At 41.1% G+C, this 21,357-nt stretch overlaps 1 protein-coding gene across 6 annotated transcripts in view; it reads left to right on the plus strand.

The window, feature by feature from the left end:
• Positions 1-356: 356 nt before the first annotated feature.
• PEX5L (peroxisomal biogenesis factor 5 like) overlaps positions 357-21,357 on the plus strand; it is a 123,214-nt gene continuing 102,213 nt past the window's right edge. For all 6 annotated transcript variants that reach the window (XM_054166312.1, XM_054166315.1, XM_054166313.1 and 3 more), the window contains exon 1: positions 357-537. In XM_054166312.1, the coding sequence (XP_054022287.1) occupies positions 517-537 (21 nt within the window). In that variant the 5' untranslated portion in view covers positions 357-516. The remainder of the gene's footprint in view (positions 538-21,357) is intronic.

The raw sequence follows: 21,357 nt of genomic DNA on the forward strand, positions 1-21,357 counted from the left end.
GCGGGGGAGGGCCGCCGGGGCCGCCAGGCGGGCAGGCCGGGGCGGCTGGCAGCGGGACGAGGTGAGGTACGGTGTAGCGGGCGAGGCCAGGCAGCGGGCGGACCCGCTCCGCCCCGCGGCGCTCCCCGCCCGGCGGCCCCGCAGCCGCCGCCGCCTGGGTCCGGCCCGCCTCCCCCCAGCACCCCGCGAGGAACAGCTCCTTTGCAGTTTGCAGCGCCGCATTGAAAAGGAGAGGGAGAGGGAGAGGGAGGCGGAAAGGAAAGGAGCGGAGGGAAGCAGGCAGCCCGGATCGCTGGGTCAGTGAGAGCAGTGAAGGGGCTGCCAGAGCAAACTGAAGCTTTTAGAAAATATAGAAAATACAGCTCGCTCAGGGTCAGGCGCTTGCCTTTTTTTTTTTTTTTTTTTTTTTTTTTCCTCCCCCCTCCTTTCTTTTAGTCGAGCGCACAGGAGGAGTGCCTCACCCCAGCGTACACCCAACCTGTCGGCCTGAGGGGCACCTGAAGCAGAGAAAGCAGAATGTACCAGGGACACATGCAGGTAAGAGACGGCAAGCAGGCTGGAGAGCAGAAGCCCTCTGAACGGGATGGGCTGAAACGTGATTCTGTGAAGTTTCTGTGGGTTGAGCGGAGGGGAGATGCCACCTTGGCACCGTGCAACAAGTGAACTGGTGCAATATGATCGTGGCATTCCAACTCGGGGCTGAAGGGAACTGCTTGCCTGGGGCTAGCTCTGCTTAAGGGGGAGGATGGAAAAGGGGTTCTATCAACTTTTTAACTAGGTGAACTTTTGTTTATATTTATTCATTTGTTATGCCTGCTTGTTCAAGCAGATTCAAGGGAGCATTCCAGGACAAACATTGTTATGGCATGCTTTAAGTGACACATGTCTCCTGCCATCCTCTTGATGCATCTCTTCCTGTATGTCAAGTGAAGGGCAAACAATAAGGGAAAAGACAGAGCACTTGCTTTGCAAAGGCTGCAAAGATTTCATGCCAGACTAAAGCCGTTGATTTGCAGAGGGTGTTGTGTTTAAAGGTGATAGATCCTTATTCTTCCTTCCCCACACGGGATGAGGATTGATTTTGCTAAGCCCTGGAATGACTTTGTAGAATGAATTCAAACACATGTTGTAAGTGACTTCAACATTTTAGGCAGAAATCTTGTCTCATGATCCTATTGATCCAAATCACTGTAGCAGAAAATGCTGCTCCCTGGTACAAACATACTAGTGCCTTGGACGTGATGACTTTAACCTTGACTTCTGCTCTCCTTCACATGGCTCTTCCTTGGAAAGCCAATTCTGTTTGGGAGGAGGAGGAAATCCCAAAGTAGAGTAAAGGTTTTCACTGATCTCCCAAATTAATTTCTTTGCTTTTTGACCCAGTCTGCCTTTGTGTTCATTGCCAAGAACAATCAAATGCTTTTGTCACGTACAGTGGCACCAGCCTTGCATGTAGTGTTGGTAGTTCCGAGGCTGTTTACAAAGAAGTGGCAGTTTTAATAAGTGTAAGCTGGCCACTGCTGTTTGGTGTGACTCTGCACAGCACTTAAAAATCTGCCCAACGGTCATCAGGGACATTAAACTTAAGTCAATGTCAAACACGGGATTGTATATAGTATATGTGAGTGGAGTGAGGGCTCTGATTCAGCACTCTCTGCTTTCCAGAACTGAATGACAGCAGTTACTCTTTCATGTTTGTCTTATCTGATCTCCATAATGAGAAATAACGTGTTGTAATATTGCTTGTGATAGGAGAGCAAACAGGTTTTAACAGGGAATGTGATCAGTGGAAGGAGTATACATATTACTGCTTATTTCTGATAAACAAGGCTAAAGTATGTGTTGTTTTATGGTAACACGAAAGGCAAACAGGCATTCATACCCTTTAAAAAGCAGAAGTTCTTTGCTATGAGTAACGTATTGCAAGGTTTCAACAAATGTATGCCACTTTCTAAAAGGAAATCTAATGGAGTATCGAGGTGTCTGGCATCACTGTGAATTTTTTGAGTCCTTAAAATGTTGAAACCAACTTTGCAATAGAAAAATCAAGTCAAAACATACTAATGTTGTGACTGACGTAATTTAAATCCCTGTAATTCAACATATTTTTATTTTTCTAGCCCAAATGTAATCAAATTCAAATCAAATTCTCTTTAAAAGTTTGCTGAATTAAAAATACTGTTCCTACTGAGTATACTTACCATTATTGAAAATAAAAACCCACCTGAGTTCATCAAATAAACTTTTTTGTATATTTCTGTGCTAACAGGAAGCATTAACGTTCTTCAGATAACACCTAAAATGCCTAAGGCATTAGGAGAGATTTTCATGTTTACCATGTCCTTAATTAGAGCTTTCAAATGAGTCAAAGATAATAAAGAGCTAATTTCTTTGCAATGAAATTACCTACTGTAATGTTTATTAAACCATGTTGGAACACAAACTATCCAAGTTACCATACAAGTACAGGACCAAACCACATACTAGCGAAAAGGTTGGCACATCCTAAGCATTACAGGTCCTTTCTTAGTATCTCCAAGACTTCTGGTAAGGCTTGCACTAGCTTAAGGAAACTATTTGCAATTGCCTGCCAGTCTAGAATAAAGGGAACCATAAAGCCATCCAAAGTGAGAGCGATTGAGTCAGGCACCTTAGTGTCTGGACTGCTAGACAAAAACAATCTTGTTTTCACAGACTCTGAGTTCTCACAGAGCTTGCACTTCATGAAGTGAAACTGGAGTATTCATCTGGACCCTGGGTGCATAAGCATCTAACTTTATATATTCAAATGCAAAATTATACATCAACATATAATGCCTGTTCCTACACTCGAATGCAAAAGCTCTTCTGAAGTTAGTGTTCAAATTTAGGATCTGATATGGAATGCCAGTCACCATTTCCTTCTTTCCTGGTGTTTTGTTCCAGACATAAAAGTAAAATCCACAGCAATAATTCCTTAGTTCAATTACTTTAAAAGATGTTTGGAGAGCAAATATTTTACTAATAACCTGCTGTAACTCATCTAATTATTGGAAGACTTCTAAAAGGTGAGAACATTAACAACTATAGCAATGTAATAAAGCATTATTACAGAGATTGAGGATTTGTTTACCTTCAATGTTACTAGCTTTGGTGGGGAGTTTCTGACTAAGCTCAGTGAGGTCTGTGAGTGTAGGTGAAATATACTTTGTATTTAAGTACTGCTGATGTCCACCAAAACCAAAAGTACTTTACTATACAATGTGTATATCTCTTCTTAAATTGTCACCTTACAGTACAGATTGGGTTTTGTTTTTTCAAAGACCCAGGTTTATGTTTCCCTCTTACTGTTCTAGAAACAAATCCCCACAACAAAGAAATACATAGAATACATAGAATACATAGAATAAACCAGGTTGGAAGAGACCTTCAAGATCATCGCGTCCAACCCATCAACCAATCCAACTCCGCCCAAGCAACTAACCCACAGCACCAAGTACCCCGTCAAGTCTTCTCCTAAAAACCTCCAGTGATGGTGACTCCACCACCTCCCCAGGCAGCCCATTCCAATGGGCAATCACTCTTTCTGTATAGAACTTTTTTCTAACATCCAGCCTGTATCTCCCCTGGCGCAGCCTGAGACTGTGTCCTCTTGTTCTGGTACTGCTTGCCTGGGAGAAGAGACCAACATCCGTCTGTCTACAACCTCCCTTCAGGTAGTTGTAGAGAGTAATAAGGTCACCCCTGAGTCTCCTCTTCTCCAGGCTAAGCAACCCCAGCTCCCTCAGCCTCTCCTCGTAGGGCTTATGTTCCAAACCCCTCACCAACTTTGTTGCTCTTCTCTGGACTCGTTCCAGCAAGTCAACATCCTTCCTAAACTGAGGGGCCCAGAACTGGACACAGTACTCGAGGTGCGGCCTAACCAGTGCAGTGTACAGGGGCAGAATGACCTCCCTGCTCCTGCTGGCCACACTGTTCCTGATGCAGGCCAGGATGCCATTGGCCCTCTTAGCTGCCTGGGCACACTGCAGGCTCATGTTCAGTCTACCATCGACCAGCACCCCCAGGTCCCTCTCAGCCTGACTGCTCTCCAGCCACTCTGACCCCAGCCTGTAGCTCTGCATGGGGTTGCTGTGGCCAATGTGCAGAACCCGGCACTTGGATGTGTTAAATCTCATGCCGTTGGACTCTGCCCATCTGCCCAGCCTGTCGAGGTCCCTCTGCAGAGCCTCTCTACCCTCCAGCAGATCAACTCCTGCGCCCAGCTTGGTGTCGTCAGCAAATTTACTGATGATGGACTCGATGCCCTCGTCCAGATCATCAATAAAGATGTTAAAGAGCAAGGGGCCCAGTACTGATCCCTGGGGCACACCACTGGTGACTGGCTGCCAGCTGGATGTGGCACCATTCACTACCACTCTCTGGGCTCGGCCCTCCAGCCAGTTCCTAACCCATCTCAGTGTGCTCCCATCCAAGCCATGGGCTGACAGCTTGGCCAGGAGTTTGCTATGGGGAACGGTGTCAAAGGCCTTGCTGAGGTCCAGGTAGACTACATCCACAGGCCTCCCCACATCCACCAGGCGGGTCACCTGATCATAGAAGGAGATCAGGTTGGTCAGGCAGGACCTGCCCTTCCTAAACCCATGCTGGCTGGGCCTGATCCCTTGGCCATCCTCTAAGTGTTGCGTGATTGCACTCAGGATGACCTGCTCCATAATCTTTCCTGGCACTGAGGTCAGGCTGACAGGCCTGTAATTCCCTGGCTCATCCAACCGGCCCTTCTTGTGGATGGGTACCACGTTGGCCAGCTTCCAGTCATGTGGGATCTCTCCAGTGAGCCAGGACTGATGAAAAATAATGGAGAGTGGCTTGGCCAGCTCATCTGCCAGCTCTCTCAGCACCCTAGGATGGATCCCATCTGGTCCCATGGACTTGTGGGGGTCCAAGCTGCTGAGGAGAGCTCCTATCACTTGCTCATGGAACACAGGGAAACCATGCAGCTCCCTGGCTCTCTCTGCCAGTTCTGCAGGCCAGCTGTCTGGTAGACGTTCTTTCCAGCTAGTAAAAACTGAGGTAAAGAAGGTGTTAAGTACCTCTGCCTTTTCCTCATCCTGTGTTACAACATTTCCTTCCATGTCAACCAAGGAGTGGAGGTTGTCCCTGCCCTTCCTCTTGCTATTAATATATTTATAGAAGGACTTTTTGTTGTCCTTCACATCAGAGGCCAGTTTAAGTTCCAAATATGCTTTTGCCTCCCTAATTTTTCTCCTACATGCCCTAGCAACCTCTTTAAACATTCCATGGGTTGCCTCACCTTTCTTCCACAGATTATACACCCTCTTTTTTTCCCTTAGTTCAATTAAAAGTTCATTACACAGCCAGGCTGGCCGTCTGCCCCGGCGGCTCCTCTTCCGGCACATTGGCACAGCCTGCTCCTGAGCCTTCATCAGCTCTTTCTTGAAGCAGGTCCAGCCCTCCTGGACCCCTTTATTTTTAAGGGCTTTCTCCCAAGGAACCCTCTGAATTATTTCCTTGAGCAACCTGAAGTCCGCCCTCCGGAAGTCCAGAGTGGAGGTCTTCTTGCTGGCCCTCTTAGCTTGACTGAATACTGAAAATTCTATTATTTCATGGTCACTGGCCCCTAAACAGCCTCCAACCACCACATCACCCACCAGCCCTTCCCTGTTGGTGAAGAGGAGGTCAAGCATAGCCTTGCCCCTGGTAGGCTCACGCAGTACCTGGGATAAGAAGCTGTCCTCCATGCAGTCTAAGAACCTCCTAGACTGCCTCCTCTCTGCTGTGTTGAGATCCCAGCAGATGTCAGGCAGGTTGAAGTCGCCCATAAGGACAAGGTCAGGAGATCTTGAGACAGCCTTAAGCTGTCTATAGAATGCTTCGTCGACATCATCCTCCTGGTTGGGTGGTCTATAACAGACTCCAACCAGGATGTCTGCCCTACCGGTCTTCCCTCTAATTCTTGCCCACAAGCATTCAACCTGATTGTCCCTAATCTCTAGCTCAATGGCATCTAGTGCCTCCCTGATGTACATGGCCACCCCTCCACCCCTTCTTCCTTGTCTATCTCTCCTGTAAATAGGAGATCCTGAACTAAAATTTCAAAGCAGGTGGAAAAAAAAAAACAAAGGTATGTTCAACACTGCCTTTGCAATTCCAGGTACCTTACAGGGATAACCTTTTGTGTTATTTGCTCACTGCACACTTTGACATAAAATCCAAGGAGAAAGGTGAAGTGGCCTTCCACTGAGCCAGCACCACAAGCAGAAACAGAATGTAGAGAAGTACAGTGCCCCAGGAGTTCTTTCAAAGCTATTTCACTATCATAACATGCATAAGAATTTGATTTAGCCTTTAGTTACCAACTTGTTCCATTTACACTGTAACTACCTAAAACATTGCAGAGACTGGTTTAGGATCCTAAGGCATGTAGCTACTTCCTAAATCCTGAACCTCTAAGGTGGGGATTCTGCATGAGAAAGAACTTGAAGCGAGCTGTGCAGACTGTTTACCTACAAACATCCAACTTCAGTTATGTAATAAGTCCTGTTTAATTCAGTACATTTGGGCTCCGGCAAGACAAACCTGATGGTTGCAGGAGCACGCCCTGGGATTACACAAATACAGCAAAAGAACCAAGTCTAAATGCTCAACTGTGTGGATGCAAGAGAGAGTATTATCTCATAGGACAATGTGTGCAACCCAGTGTGTGCTGTTTCCATCTTGAAGGAAACAGTAGCAGGCCAGATGGAAACAGAACAGAAGCTGAATTCATCCCACAGTCACTGTTCTAAAATGCCTATTATTTTAACAACCAACAATAAGACATCTTGAAAGTTTTTATAGTATATTATATACCTGGTACCATCCCTCCTGTTGACTTTTATGAGTGTTTTAGAAGTGGATGGAGGGTAAATTACTATTGTAGAATGGGATTTTCAGCAGCATTTGGCTTCCCAGGAAATTCAAAATAAACACTTTCAAAACAGTTTGCCTTGATGCTGTATATAGTCAGCTTCTTCCAGCACAAATGCTTGAACATAAGTAACGCTTTGCCAAATGTTGGCATGGGATTTTATGTATGTCTTATGCAGTGTTATGTTTTGAGATAGCTTAATTTAGACAAAGCAGAAATCTTGACCACACATGGCTATCAGAATTCCTCTGACACTTTTCCACAAGAACAGGCTTGTCAGTTTTAATGCCTTGGCTAGTTCTAGTCTCCTGAACTTTTAAATTGCATCGGCAATCAACTTCATGCCCTTAATTGTTGTGTTGTGTCCTGCATTATTAAAGATATTTAACATTCTACCATTGGCATTTCATATTTACATGAAATGATCTGTATTAATCATTCACATTTCAGTAAGTTTTGAGTTGTCAAACACTTAGTTGTATGATTGCGGTGGGTGTACAGAAAAATGATGAAGTACGCATGAAAATTCTTACAAGATGAAGCCCCAAGGGCTTCACATGTTTTAGTGGACCTGAAAAGTGTTACTAAATATTTTAGAAGTTACAAAAAAATTTGTTTTGCACTGCTTTCCCAACACTTAAGACACAGTTAACTCACCGGGAGAAGTAAAGCAAGCTGTCTCAAATGCGAGTTCACGTCCCGTCGTTGTTTATTTGGTAACCTATAAAAATATCACAACAGTGTTGGTTACAACGCCACCTGAAATAAAGAAATCCCCAACTATTAATCAATTATTAGGGTGTTTTTTTAAAGGTAATCTCTCAGCTATGCATTTTTTGCATGAATAAAACAGCCTGCAAAGAACGCACGCAACATAAAACTGAATTCGATGCTAAACCGAATCTTTTATCAGCTGTTAAGATCAACATAAACTTAACTTTAAATTACAAAAGTCTGAAAATCTGGGCACATAGCTGGAATGCTAACCAATCTCCAGTGATGTTGATGAGTCATAACCCCTAGCCTACCTGCAATTGCATTATGATAAACTGATCATTTGTCATTGTTAGAAGCCTTTACTAGAAGTGCTCACAATGCTAGGGCAGTAGTTATGATGGTATGTTTGTTGTTTTGTCTTGGTATTTTCCAGTTATTCACTAGCCGCTTCTCAAGTTTTGAACAGCAGATTATGAGCTGCATATAAATGAAGCAAGCTAAAAATAATGAGCTTGCTTTCTTTGAAAGAGGTTCATTCAAAGAAATTGGGTAATATACGGCTTTTGGCTAAGACACATACTGAAACTGTACAAATTGTGAGTATTTGTAATGCTGGTGCAGAGCAGCATTCCTTGAAGCTGTGAGGTTTTACAAGAACCGAGCAGAAAATCTCACAAAGGCTCAGAAACTCTTGGCATACAGTGTATTTTTGCTGGATGCAAATTAAGAGCAACTCTTAGCAACTAAATAAGGATCCATCCCTTCTATTCTGGAATTAAATTTATACAAAACATAGGAAGCCACCAGTCCCTGGCACTGCCATTTATTTATATGTTAGTCTAAACCCAATATGCAGATGTCTCTAAAGAGGTAATTTACTCAGGAAATCACATTGTGTTTTGTTGGGGTTTTTTTAATCTGCCACCATTCTCACAATTCATGGCAGCTCGATGCAGTTGTTAGTTCTTTAAACTACACCTCTAAGAAACCTAGATTTTACCTTGAGCTTGATCATACAGCTTGATCATGTATCTTCAGCAAGGCCACTTCTTTCTACACGTCCATTTTGCCTCACCTACATTGTCTGCTCTGATTACCCAGCAGGTATACTAAGCTTGCACAGCAGTTACTTTTTTTTAAATCATGTTTTCAAATATCCTAAAGCAGACCTGCTCAACTACTTAAGCCAAGGACTGATGAACAGTAGCAAAACACTCAGCTGCATGAAGACCTATAGAGAACAGGAGACTGTTTTGATTACTTAGCTTATACTTGTTTGAAAGTTTAGACTTTCGTATGTTTGAAAACTAATTACTTTAATGGGACCCACTGGCAGTATATCAGAGAGAGAAAAAGGCAGGCCAGCAGTCTCAGAGTGGAAGAGTGTAGATGAAACTGCTCTGCAAAAGGAGGAGGCCAAAAGGTTTGAAAGAAATCCACAAGCAGGATGAAATATGTAAGTAGGGAAGGTGCATGAAAGGATGAGACAGTCTCATAAACATTCCTCTGTAGAAAATAATTCCTACTTTATAATAATCTTGTTTCTATCAAGCTGGTTCTCCAGGAAGTTTTAAAAAAGGTGTTTGATGTCTAAACCAGGTATCCAGTTTAATTTGCTACCTTTTTTTGCAACAGTTAGAAATTAAAATGGTAAAAACTTTGGAATGGTACTTAGAATTAATCTGACCAGCTTTTTTTTCTTATGTACTCATCACAGGAGGTATCTACTAGTTGTCTGTACCACAGACTGCAAGTTTGCGCACTGTGTTTCAGAAACAGCTGACACTGCATAACTGAGAAATAGTTGTCTTCCACATCAGGTGTGATGACATGCAAGGCAACTTTCTGTAGTCATTAATTTTCATCACTGTCCAATAACATTACTAACAAAATGCCTAAGGATCAGAAAGACCATATTCAGCAAATTCTTCTCCCAGGTTGCAGTTATTATGGCCAGCAAGATACTTCATTGCTTGCTTCTCAGGCTTTGGAAATTCTGAGTCATTGGTACGAGTTTCACTTCCAATGGTTTATTTGCATATAAATAAAATAAAATATCAAGTAATTTAAACATACACACCATATCTTAACAGATTACTTATCCCCATGAATAAAAAACATAACCCAAAGTTTAACATAAGTCCCTGAATGTGATTTTTCTGAAGTTTGCATGATTAGTCGTGTTTCAGTACTAATGCAGCTCCTCCCAAACATTTTTAATTAAACTTCTCTCAGGCATAATAGATGTAAGCCCCAAGGCTCATTCCTCTGCTTCTCCATGACCTATCAAACCAGTGTTTCTTCTTGCACCCTGTCCTATTTGTTCATTTTTTCCTCCTTCAAAGGCTTTCTTGAAGTATTTTGCCTCCTACCACATTTGCACTGCAGTTCCATTTATGCTGCCTGCAGTAGGGCATGCAAGCTCAGTCATGTCATGACTGCAAGATATGTGCAGTGGGGTCTGGGTCATCTCTCAGCACCACTTGGTCACACGGTTTAAATATTCCACAGTAAAGTTCCCTGCTACAAGCAGAAAGAAACAAAGTGATGGCTGAGAACTTTACTACTGGCAGAGCTCACTGTTCACAAACTAAATCTAGTTTAGGAGACAACAGGGTATCACCAAGAAACTCAAAGTAGCTGGCTTTAAAAGAGCAAGTGGAGTTTTTGCCTGCAGCCACTACAACATATTTGCAAGATAAGCCAGTGTCCATGAACTTTATTTCCTCACATGCTTAACAATTTTGGCAGTCTCTAGAGAAAAATAACCACACTACAGTCTTTGTGACTGTCTATAAAATGCAGAAATGCTCTACTGCCTCATGTTCACTTGTCTTGGAGCAGTCTACTATCTTCTGGTGACTTGCTACTGTTAATTTCATATCAATTCCTTAAAACACCTCATGTCCTACTGTGAATGTTGAATATAATATAAGTTACAGGAATACAAATGTCTTTGGACAGCATTTTTCAATTAACAACCAAAATAATAGCTATGGATTTAGAATCTGACAGTATAATAACAAAAGCATATCTGATAAGGAGAGTACTGTGCAATGAATTCAATCTTTCTTGATCACATTAAGACTTTTCTATTTTGACATACATAAAAGAAATTCAAATACTCTTACCCACTGACATTTAGAAATTACACTTCAGAACAATCTTGACATGCATTTATTTTAGGAGTAGTCAAAGTTTTCTTTGTAATTTTTTTTCCCTGAGATAATCACTTGGCTTTATTGACTAGTTTTCACGAGCTGAAGACATGACATTTAAGATTTGTCTTATCAACATTACACCCAGCTGTAACTATCTTCACATGAATTAATGAAATTAAACTGATGTAAATAAAAGAATAATTAGCTTCTAAATATTTTTAACATGAACTCCTGTCTTCTTTGTGTCATCAATCTGGTTCCAAAGTTCCAGTGTAGAGAATACAGTATGGCCTGAACAGGGGCAGGAAACCTATTACAAGTTGCATTTTCTAATTCAACACTTGCTACCTGGTATGTGTAACAAGAACAAGGTTCAGGAAGCTGTCTTCTCTGTTCATTAAAAGTGGTTTGAGAGATAATACCTGTTTAAACCTACCCTAGAATACAGAGATCTATTTCTCAATAAATAGCACTGAATATTAGAGTTTGAGTTCACAGAATTTCACAGTATCACAGTACATTAGAGGTTGGAAGGGACTACAAGAAATCATCAGGTTCAAATCCCCTTGCCAAAGCAGGAATTTACTAAGGTCAAGTTTGCTAGTATTACTGTAGAAATAAGACTGTAATAACTAGAATAGTTTTGAGTATTATGTAAAACAGAGAAAACATCACATTTTGATATGATAGTATCTTTCAGTCCTTTTTAGAATTCAAAGTATCCCCTAATGGGAAGATCTGAAAAAAACCCCAAACCACTGAGTGTCTGGTATTTCACACAGGGGAACAGATTCATATTATTTATGTAAAGGAGAAGGATGGCCTTAGTGAAGACTTTGACACCATTATCACAGAAGCAATGACAGAAGTATCGTAGAAGTGATTAATGCAATAATAACAAGTGTCGCTTGACATGTGTCTCATCAAAGTGACAAGTTATTTTTTCTGTCATTCACTGAAGTTTAAAAAGTAAGATAATATTCCAGTTACAGGCTGCAGATGTAGACAAGATGTTTTTCTGTTTGTCATCTAATACTCCTTCCTACTGTTCAGGACAATTTATGGAGGCTTTGAAAAAGGAACACAAGGAAGAATGTTAAACAAAAGAAAGGAGCGAAATGATGATGTGCAACTGTGAAAAATAAGGCAAAATAACAGAAACTAAGAAGGAAGAGGGGAAGGTTTGTTACTGTTCTGAGCAGTAGATATCAATGTTAACATTACCAGTATACTTAGTCCAGCAAAATAAACAGTGTAGTGAGGCAGATAAAACTGTAAGCGTTGCATAGGCTTGCCTGAACCAGTAATAATAATTCAGGAATCTGAATTATTAGAAAGAACATCTATTCCTGAAGCACTCACAATGAAAGATTATGTGCTGTTCAGGAAAGACAGAAAACCAAAGGGATTGGTCGCATTAGGAATCTGGATCGCAAGAAAGCTGAGGAAAACTTTATAAAAGAACTAATATTTTTCAATTGTGTAAACATTAGGACTAAGCAAAAACCACAGAAGGAATGGAGATAAAGTACTCCTCAAAAGCTGAAAGTACATTAAAATAACTGTTGAAAGTTTTTCAGTTACATGATTTAAAAGGCAGAGAGAAGTGAAAGATACTGAACCTATCATACAACACTATATAATCAACTAAACCATGGCACCAAATGCCCCATCCAGTCTCTTCTTAAACACCTCCAGTGATGGTGACTCCACCACCTCCCTGGGCAGCCCATTCCAATGGCCAATCACTCTTTCCATGAAGAACTTCTTCCTAACACTCAGCCTAAGCCTCCCCTGGTGCAGCTTGAGACTGTGTCCTCTTGTTCTGGTGCTGGTTGCCTGGGAGAAGAGACCAACCCCCACCTGGCTACAACCTCCCTTCAGGTAGTTGTAGAGAGCAATAATGTCTCCCCTGCACCTCCTCTTCTGCAGGCTAAGCAACCCCAGCTCCCTCAGCCTCTCCTCACAGGGTTTGTGCTCCAAATCCCTCACCAGCTTTGTTGCCCTTCTCTGGATACATTCCAGCAACTCAACATCTTTCCTAAACTGAGGAAAGATGCATGGTGCAATGTGTGAAGCAAAAGCTCATGCAGAGGTAGACTAAATGTTTTCTAGCCCAAATTGCTGTTGGAATTAGTATATGAAACTGAAGACTTGGTAATATTTAGTAGTCTAGTTATGAGTCCAGGCATGGTGTCATATGACAGGACAACAGAAAAAATGTCAAGATGTAAGATAAGGTGAGAAAAGTGGTAAGACAGCTAACATCCCAGACACCCACATGGCTACCCATAATCTGCAAGGTTTTAAGGGACAGGCTTTAGGAAAAAAAAAATAAACAAATAAACATACACAGAAAAATGAAAACAATGCTGTTCGAATTTATCAAGAGAAGATAACGCCAGGCTAGCTTGACAGCATTTTCTGTTATCATAACTGGGCTTTAAGCAAGGGGGATTTAACAGACTTGATCTATATGATCTTTGGTAAGCGTTTGTTAGGATACCACGAAACAAAGTATTAGTAAAGCTGAAGAAAGTAAGGAAGTAGAAAATTTGTAAAGAGGGAAAGAAACATATTCACATGGGGGGAAAAATTAGAGCGTTAAAGAATTGTCAGACTGAGGAAAATTTAATAGGGAAGGGTTTCCTGGATGATTGTTGGAACTGATGTCTGATCTTTTGTTCATAAACATGCTAGAAACAGGAAGATGTTGACTACATTTGTTGATTACTCAGTGCTGGGAAACATCATCAGCACTGGTGAACATCATCAGTCCTGATGAATTTCAGGTCTCTACACAGTGGGAACTGTTGTGAACTTTAACAATACAAATACGATTAAATTTGACAGCACAAAGTGCTGATGAAATCAATAACCAAAAAAATGCGCTGAAAACTATAATTTAGAAATTATTAAGATGAAAATCTTGCACATCCAAGGTGACTATAAGCCATCACTATGATCTATCTATTTAAGACAAAAAAAAAAGACAGATGAAGCTCTAGGGTTTTTTCCAGAACAGTCAGGGAAATTTCCATGCCAGTTTACAATGCCACTAGCAAATTTTCAACTAAGAACCTTGTATAGAACTGGTCAAGAACAGAGGCATGGAAACAGGCTCAAAGCAGGATGGTCAAGGAGAAGGGAAAGTCTGTCTTATGAGAAGAGACCAAAAGATTTTGGCTTACTTCGCTGAGCGAAATGACGGCTCAGCAGGAGCGTAATCACAGCATGTAAATGCATCAGAGAGATAAACACCAGATACAGAAAAACCTAAATTAGCTAAGGACAAAACTGGCACGGGAACAAATGGATATTAACCGCTGTGAATAAATTTAGGTTGGAAATCAGAAGAAGGTTTCTGATCATTAGAGCAATCAAGATTTCCAATATCCTTCCAACCGAAATAGTGGAGGCAAAAAACCTAATTACTTTAAACATGAAACACAATCAATTTGTGAAAGACACTGTATAACATGCTTCTTGTGAGAGCAGAAGCTTGAACCTCAGTAACCCAGAAATAACACCCTCATCTTCTGAGATTGCTCTGACTTTTGGAGAAACAAATCCTGACTCTTGTTTGGTAAGACCAAGATCCTCAACTTCAAGAAGTCAAAAGTATTCCTGTTATGGCTGTGAAGGGCTTAGTTGTCTTCACAGCTTCAGTAACCTCCTGCTAAGAGAGCTGTTCAGACAGTGACACGTTAGTCTCACTTCTCCTCCATTGCCTAACCCAAAACATCGTTTTGACTACTCAGAGCTGAGCTCTACAGTTTGAATACTGTCTCTGCCAGCTTCCTTATCGAGTCTCCCACTCAGCTGAACTGGTAGTTTTGCTACATATAAAACCTTAATAATCAGAGGAAATATATTCCCCCCATACAGCTAAATGAAGTGGTTCATGCTAGAAGCTTTTCCCCATCTCATATTCATGTTCCCACAAGCAGGCACTGAGGGTTTGGAATCACTAGTTGTGCTGTTGTTGTGTAACAGTAAACTTAAATTTATTTTAATAACAGCCAAAGTGTGTGTGCATGAGGATCTAAACCAGAAAATGTTAGCATCAGAAGGATTATTTTCCCTGTCCTCAGCAGAGCCAGGGTACAGCTTTTAGTTCATACCACCATCAGCTCACAATGACTCCTAGGGACATTATTCAGAGCGTATGCTCTTAAATAAGAGAACTCAGCACTCTGTTTTGCAGTCCTAGTCAGGAAAAACTACTCAACTCACTTTGGGCTGTTCTCTTTGAAGGGACCATAAAAGCACATTTTATAGGCAGTCCTATGTCCCTTTTGGTAGATTGAATCAGAAAAATATTTCTGGGTTAATTTAAGCTCACAAAACTACTTCATGATCTGATTGCTGGGGTTCCTGTCCCATCTCAGATCATGATGGCTTTGATTTACGTCCCCCAATCTATCAAGCAGACAGATGTCCATGAACGCTCCATCACAACTTGATAACATCATTACAGCCTTGGAGCTCTTAGTTGCCAGCAGTTGCTGTGCTGCAGTTTACTGAGCATCACTCTGCTACTCATATTTCAGAATTTCAGGAGTCATGCCAGCAGAGAGTTTCCAAATAGGTGAGATCACTAGATGATGGCTAGATATGCAAAAGCATATTGCTAAATTTAATGGGCAAGAAAATAGGATGGTCCTTTGATGACTTCCGTACTTTTCCTGCCAGTATACCAAGAAAAAAAAGAGTGCAGGTTTCCAAAGTGGTTTATAGTTGTCAGAGAGTAACAGAATTTCTTCGCCTTTTTCCTCAAGTAATCACTGACAAATATCCAAGTTAAAATTTCAAATAACATTCCAAGTATTTAACTCATTAATCATCCCAGGAAAAATCCCAGGGCATTCAGGGGGTTTGCATATATATTCTGTGTATTTGCTAAGCACCATGCAAAGTCCCTTCCTGTGAATTTAGAAACAAAAGTACGTGCTATTGCTTCTTGCACACAAACTTGCTCAAGTTCCATACTATGTAAGTGTAATTTGCAGAATCAGGGAGCAGAAGGATTCTGTTCCTGAAGCACGATGGAGACAGATTGGAAAGTTTGTCAGATGGCTAAGTATGCAGGGTGTGCCCAATGGACAACTGCAATTGCTTGAAGGCATGCAAGTAGAAAACAAAGGAATAGTAAGGCTTTTACTGACTTTCACACAACTCTTCACAAGGAATTGGAATGCTTAGCTTACACTAACACATAATAAACAATCAACGTTGATTTTTCAACTCTGATGAGTTGAATGCCTGCATGGTGCTTTTGATATATCACTGCTGACAGGAGTTATTTAATTTCTACTCTTCTTGCTAAATCATCAGTTCTAAAAATTAAAATCCTACCTAGCATTTCTGCAGACAAGGAAGTTGTTGCTTCTACTGTGTAATCTTTTGGACAGCAGTGAGCAAGGAGTGCAAAAGAAACACATTTATGCTCATCTACACGTGGAAACGTCAGTTATTTTTTTAACTATGACATTTTTATAACACATTGGATTTGAAACCACGAAATGGTGGCTGGACCATCATCCCCACTTCAACTGACAAATAAATACATACCTACCAGAGGCCTGAAAATACTTTACAGAATAATCTAAGTTTATTAGTCAGAGATAAATTTGCTTCATGGTTTTTTGGTTTTGTTTTGTTTTTCTTTCTAAAGACAGTTCTTGAAAAGCAATAGAATAACTGCTTAAGAACTTACAGGAAAGATGTTGACTTGCTGGAATGTGTCCAGAGAAGGGCAACAAAGCTGGGGAGGGGTTTGGAGCACAAGCCCTATGAGGAGAGGCTGAGGGAGCTGGGGTTGCTTATCCTGGAGAAGAGGAGGCTCAGGGGTGACCTTATTGCTATCTACAACTACCTGAAGGGAGGTTGTAGCCAGGTCGGGGATGGTCTCTTCTCCCAGGCAACCAGCACCAGAACAAGAGGGACACAGTGTCAAGCTGCACCAGGGGAGGTTTGGGCTGGGTGTTAGGAAGAAGTTCTTCATGGAAAGAGTGATTGGCCATTGGAGTGGGCTGGTGGAGTCATCATTACTGGAGGTATTTAGGAAGAGACTGGATGGGGCACTTGGTGCCATGGTTTAGTTGATTAGATGGTGTTGGGTGATCGGTTGGACTCAATGATCTCAAAGGTCTTTTCCAACCTGGTTAATTCTATTTTTTTCTATTCTATCTACACTTGTCATTTGTTTCACATAAAAAAAAATAATATTTTTTTTATGAAGGACACAATATATTACAAATATTAACTAAATTCTGCTCCAACACATTTATTTACAGGTTCTCATGAAATAACAGGAGAAACATTTATTTAGCATACCCAGTTACCATTTGTTTCCCTCCAGTTTTATTTTGGGGCAGTCCATCAGGATTTGTGTTTGTGGGCAGTAAAATAATTTCTGAAGCTTCTGAAATATGAGAAGCATAAACCCAGGAAATTCATCACAGATTTCATCTTAGGATCATGGCATCATGTACTCATACACTGCAAGACTCATTTAAAAAGGTGCTACTATATGGTCCTGTCCTTCCCATCCAATGAAGTCTTGAAATCCTTGTTCCAGAAAAACAATGACAAAGACACCATTAATTTCAGTGCAATTGGGATTTTGGTTAGAATATTTCACAGTAGGAAGCATGGTTCCTTGCCTCAAAGTAGTCTTAAAAGGGATAACTTCATTCTGTGAAGACAGGGAAATAAGGGGTATAGAAATAGATTAAATGCTACTTGGGGAATTTGCACCTGTTTACAAGCCATTTGCATGTGAAACTTTATCTACTTTCTACAGAAATATCTGAAGGATTAAAATATCTATCACACAATTTTAAGTGGTTTAAATATAATCTCCTCTGTCTGTAAGAAAGACAGGTCCCATTATTGTTGGTTCATTTCCTCCAGTAGGTTAGATGAGAAGAGCACTCAATCTATCATGCAGTTTTTGTTAAACTGTTTACTGGCTGGATTTGAAAACAAGCAACACTTGGCTCAGATTTGGAGAGAAAGAGAAATTCAAAGACCTAGGAAAAACAGCTGTGTTTGGGAGCAAAGGGCTGTCCTCATCTGACACTTCCATATGTGGGAAAGGTCCTGGTAGGACAGTTACAGCAGCTGAAGTCCATTTCCCCAGCAAAGATTAGACCTGGCGCATGTGCCAGGTCTTAAGTCCTTGACTGGAAGTGCACAGGGTCTTACCTACTGGTTACAAATCATTTACACTTGGACCAACCCCAAATGGATTGTATTTTTACTTAAATGCAAGTTAGTCTGATAAGTTTCTGTATCCCCATGGTTATGGCAGCCTCATAGAGCGATCTGGGCTTATGTTCCTGCTTTGCATTGCCACAGATTTTCTATGTGAACTTGAACAAAGCACTTACTGTGTGCCTCTTCTCCATCAGTAAGACAGGAATAAAAGCACTTCCATCCTCACAGGGTGCTATCCAGATATGATAAAACACATAGAAGCACATGTTCATGCAGTTATGGAGATCACTTCTATTTCTAATTCCTAATACAATTTTTAAATTCTGATAAAAATGAAAAGTAATCTTAAAAAAAAACCCAAAACCCTTCAGATTTGAATCCAATCTTATTGCCTTATTTCACACAGAAATTGTAGTGCATGCTAGAGGATTCAGTGCCCTTCACATAAGTGAATTGTCAGTGGAGTTGGAAGATATATGCAGATAACAGAATCCCAAATACAAGAGGGCTCTGTTCAAAACTTGGAAATCTGGCCAAGTAAATTTAACTCTTCCTTCTGGTATGTTGCTGATAAGACATGGGCAGAATGATGATTCATGTAAGAGAAGTGAAGCAGATGAGTACTACAATAACAGGGTACCATAAATGGATAAGAAAACTAAAAGTAACATAGAGACTCAGTCAGGAATATCGAGACACCTGCCCAGTAAGAGCACAGAGCAGTGGGCACTCAAGTCACACCACGGAAGTGGGGGGCAGTATGGCAGGGTTGAACTCCCAGCCAGAGTGTGTAGGGAGGAGGAAAACCTCATTCTGAATCAGGCTTAGTGCCTGAGTGAGGAGTCAGGGGTTTAAGAGTGGAGCTGATTGAACAAGAAACCTCTTTGTGGTTTTATCCATTGGTTCTGTGAAACTGGAACAATATTTTTTTTCCTGGGCCACAGTGTCCCAGTCTAATCCCAGCTATGTCTAGCTAATTGATTGTAATGCAGTTCATTCAATGCATTATTGCATAAGTGTTGTATACTCAAAATCTATCAATATAGTGCACTAGTATTTTTCTAAAACAAGACAATTTGGTTTTAGGATGGCTTTCTAAGGCTAATGCATATTACAAGAATTCCAAGAGGAACAGCCTTGTGTTGAGCAGTGGAGTACAAAACCACAACTGTACTGATACATCTTCAAAGTGTTTTTTTAAGATACAGGTTTGCAAAAAAAGTGTGAAGGAGTTTCTTCAAAGCACTAAAGGCAGTTTGAATAATTCTGAGAAAAGGGCTATAAAGTGGGTGTCCTATTAGAAACAACAGAGGACACCACTTGGACTATGAAAGGGTACCTAAGGCAGCAATTTAGCATGCATATCAGGAACATTGTGAGACAATGTCTCAAAGACTGTGTGATACCTGATAGAAGTGTAAAAGGCCTCAGAAAGTGGCATTTTCTAGACAGAGTATTTTAGTGTCCATAACTCTATTCAGATGCAGCACTTCAATGAACAGTGGGAATTGAAGCTTAGCACCTTGACAATACCTGGAACACATCCTTGGTCATGTGATTTATGTGTTAGAGTGTCATAAAGCAGCTGTGAGAGTGAGCCATCCAGTAAGATAGTGGTGAGGCATAGCCTCAGTCATCTACAGGAGAAGGAATATGCCAAGGGTGTCCTAAATATCACTGCTCACCAACTGCTTCAACATTCTGTCTCTGCAGAAAAAGGCTGCAATTTGACTGGTACAAACATCAGACTGCCCCATGGCTACAGAAGGGTGAATACGTTCACTTCCACTCTCATTTCTTAAGCTATGATAGGAAAGATAGTTCCAACAAAACCTGCTGTTAAGGGCCACCACTTTTGCTTTGAGTAGTTCTGAGTTTTGAATGCAGTTCTTTATCATTAGACTATGTAAACTGCAGGCCAGTGTTCGTAGAATTCTAGACCAGCTCTCCAGGAAAGATCACCAACCTTTCAGAAAAGTTAGCAAGAAATGTTATGCTCCGTGGATCTCTATTCCCAGGGAATTCCTGTTTAGGAAGAGAGTTCAATTCCCTCTACATGCTACGCTGCCTTTAGGGCTATTACTACTAATGATCATACCAAAAATTATCTGTAGTGGACCTTAGAGGGGAGAAATAGAATAAAATGAGATAGATCCTCCATTGAATGGAACAGATTGCAATCTGCATTAGCAAGGGGGGGGTGGACCAAATGATCTCCAGCAGTTTCCTCCAACCCCTACCGTTCTATGATTATAGATCATTTTAGGTTACTGAACTACACCCCACTCTGGCATCTGCAGAGACCCTTTAAGTTCGAGGGATGATAAGATGTGATTAGAAGAGAACCTGATGCAAGATATTAGAAGTAACAGCTAAATAACATGTCAGAGATTGATATTCAAAAGTTATTTATCAAGAAAGTATTTTTATTTTGTCCAAGTGCTGAAATACAGAATATACTGCAAACACCCAGACACCACTAAACCCAGTAAGTTAAGAGAAAGCTACAATGGTCTTTAGAAAACAAAACAAAAACAAGAAGGAGAAAAAAAAGAGAGAGAGAGAGAACAGAGAGCACTGCTGCTGGCTAGGTATTTGTTAATTTTTCATGTGAATTTATTGCATATGTAAGTGATTGAATTAGTAGCACTGACAGGAACCCAGGCACAGTAAAAGCTTCCTGATACTGACACAGCACTGCTCAAGCTGTACAGTCCTGACCATTAGCAGTACCGCTATTGAAGCCCTGAGCCTCTCTCCCAAGCAGTCTGCAGAGCACACTGGAACTGGACTGAGCGAGGTATTGCTTCTGCGATGTGGATCCGCAGGCACCCGTAACAAAGGCTAGGATGAGACCACTAAAATTTTTTAGATTAATGACCTCATTTGGATTCTAATGCCAGGCTCAAGAGAAGAAAGTCCAGTGCAAGCTAATATGCTACCAAAATACTGTAAGGTAAGTTGGAGGGGGGGAAATGTTAAGGGATTTTTGTGATAAGGACACTAAATGCAAAAGGGAGTCAGAATCAGCTAGCAGGAGAGACTATAAGGTACAGAAATCAGAAAGATTTCCTACCCTGGAGAAAGAGGGTCATTTCCAGTCACTCAGAGGCTGAACAGTGAAATCTGGATTTTCTATCACAGAGCATTAGATTGAACAATGATTAAATAGAGATTAGATAGAACAATGATGCTTTGAGAGCAACCAAGGGGAATGTAACTGCATATCTAATAATATAAGGATGCAAGCCTATTGCCAGTTCGTGCCATCTAAAAGGACTACAGGTATCATTTTTGCTATGAAAGCCTTAGGGAAGCTTATAACCTTTTGGGAGCCCTATTCTC

The sequence above is a fragment of the Dryobates pubescens genome, chromosome 13, assembly GCF_014839835.1.
Source record: "Dryobates pubescens isolate bDryPub1 chromosome 13, bDryPub1.pri, whole genome shotgun sequence".
Classification (NCBI taxonomy): domain Eukaryota; kingdom Metazoa; phylum Chordata; class Aves; order Piciformes; family Picidae; genus Dryobates; species Dryobates pubescens.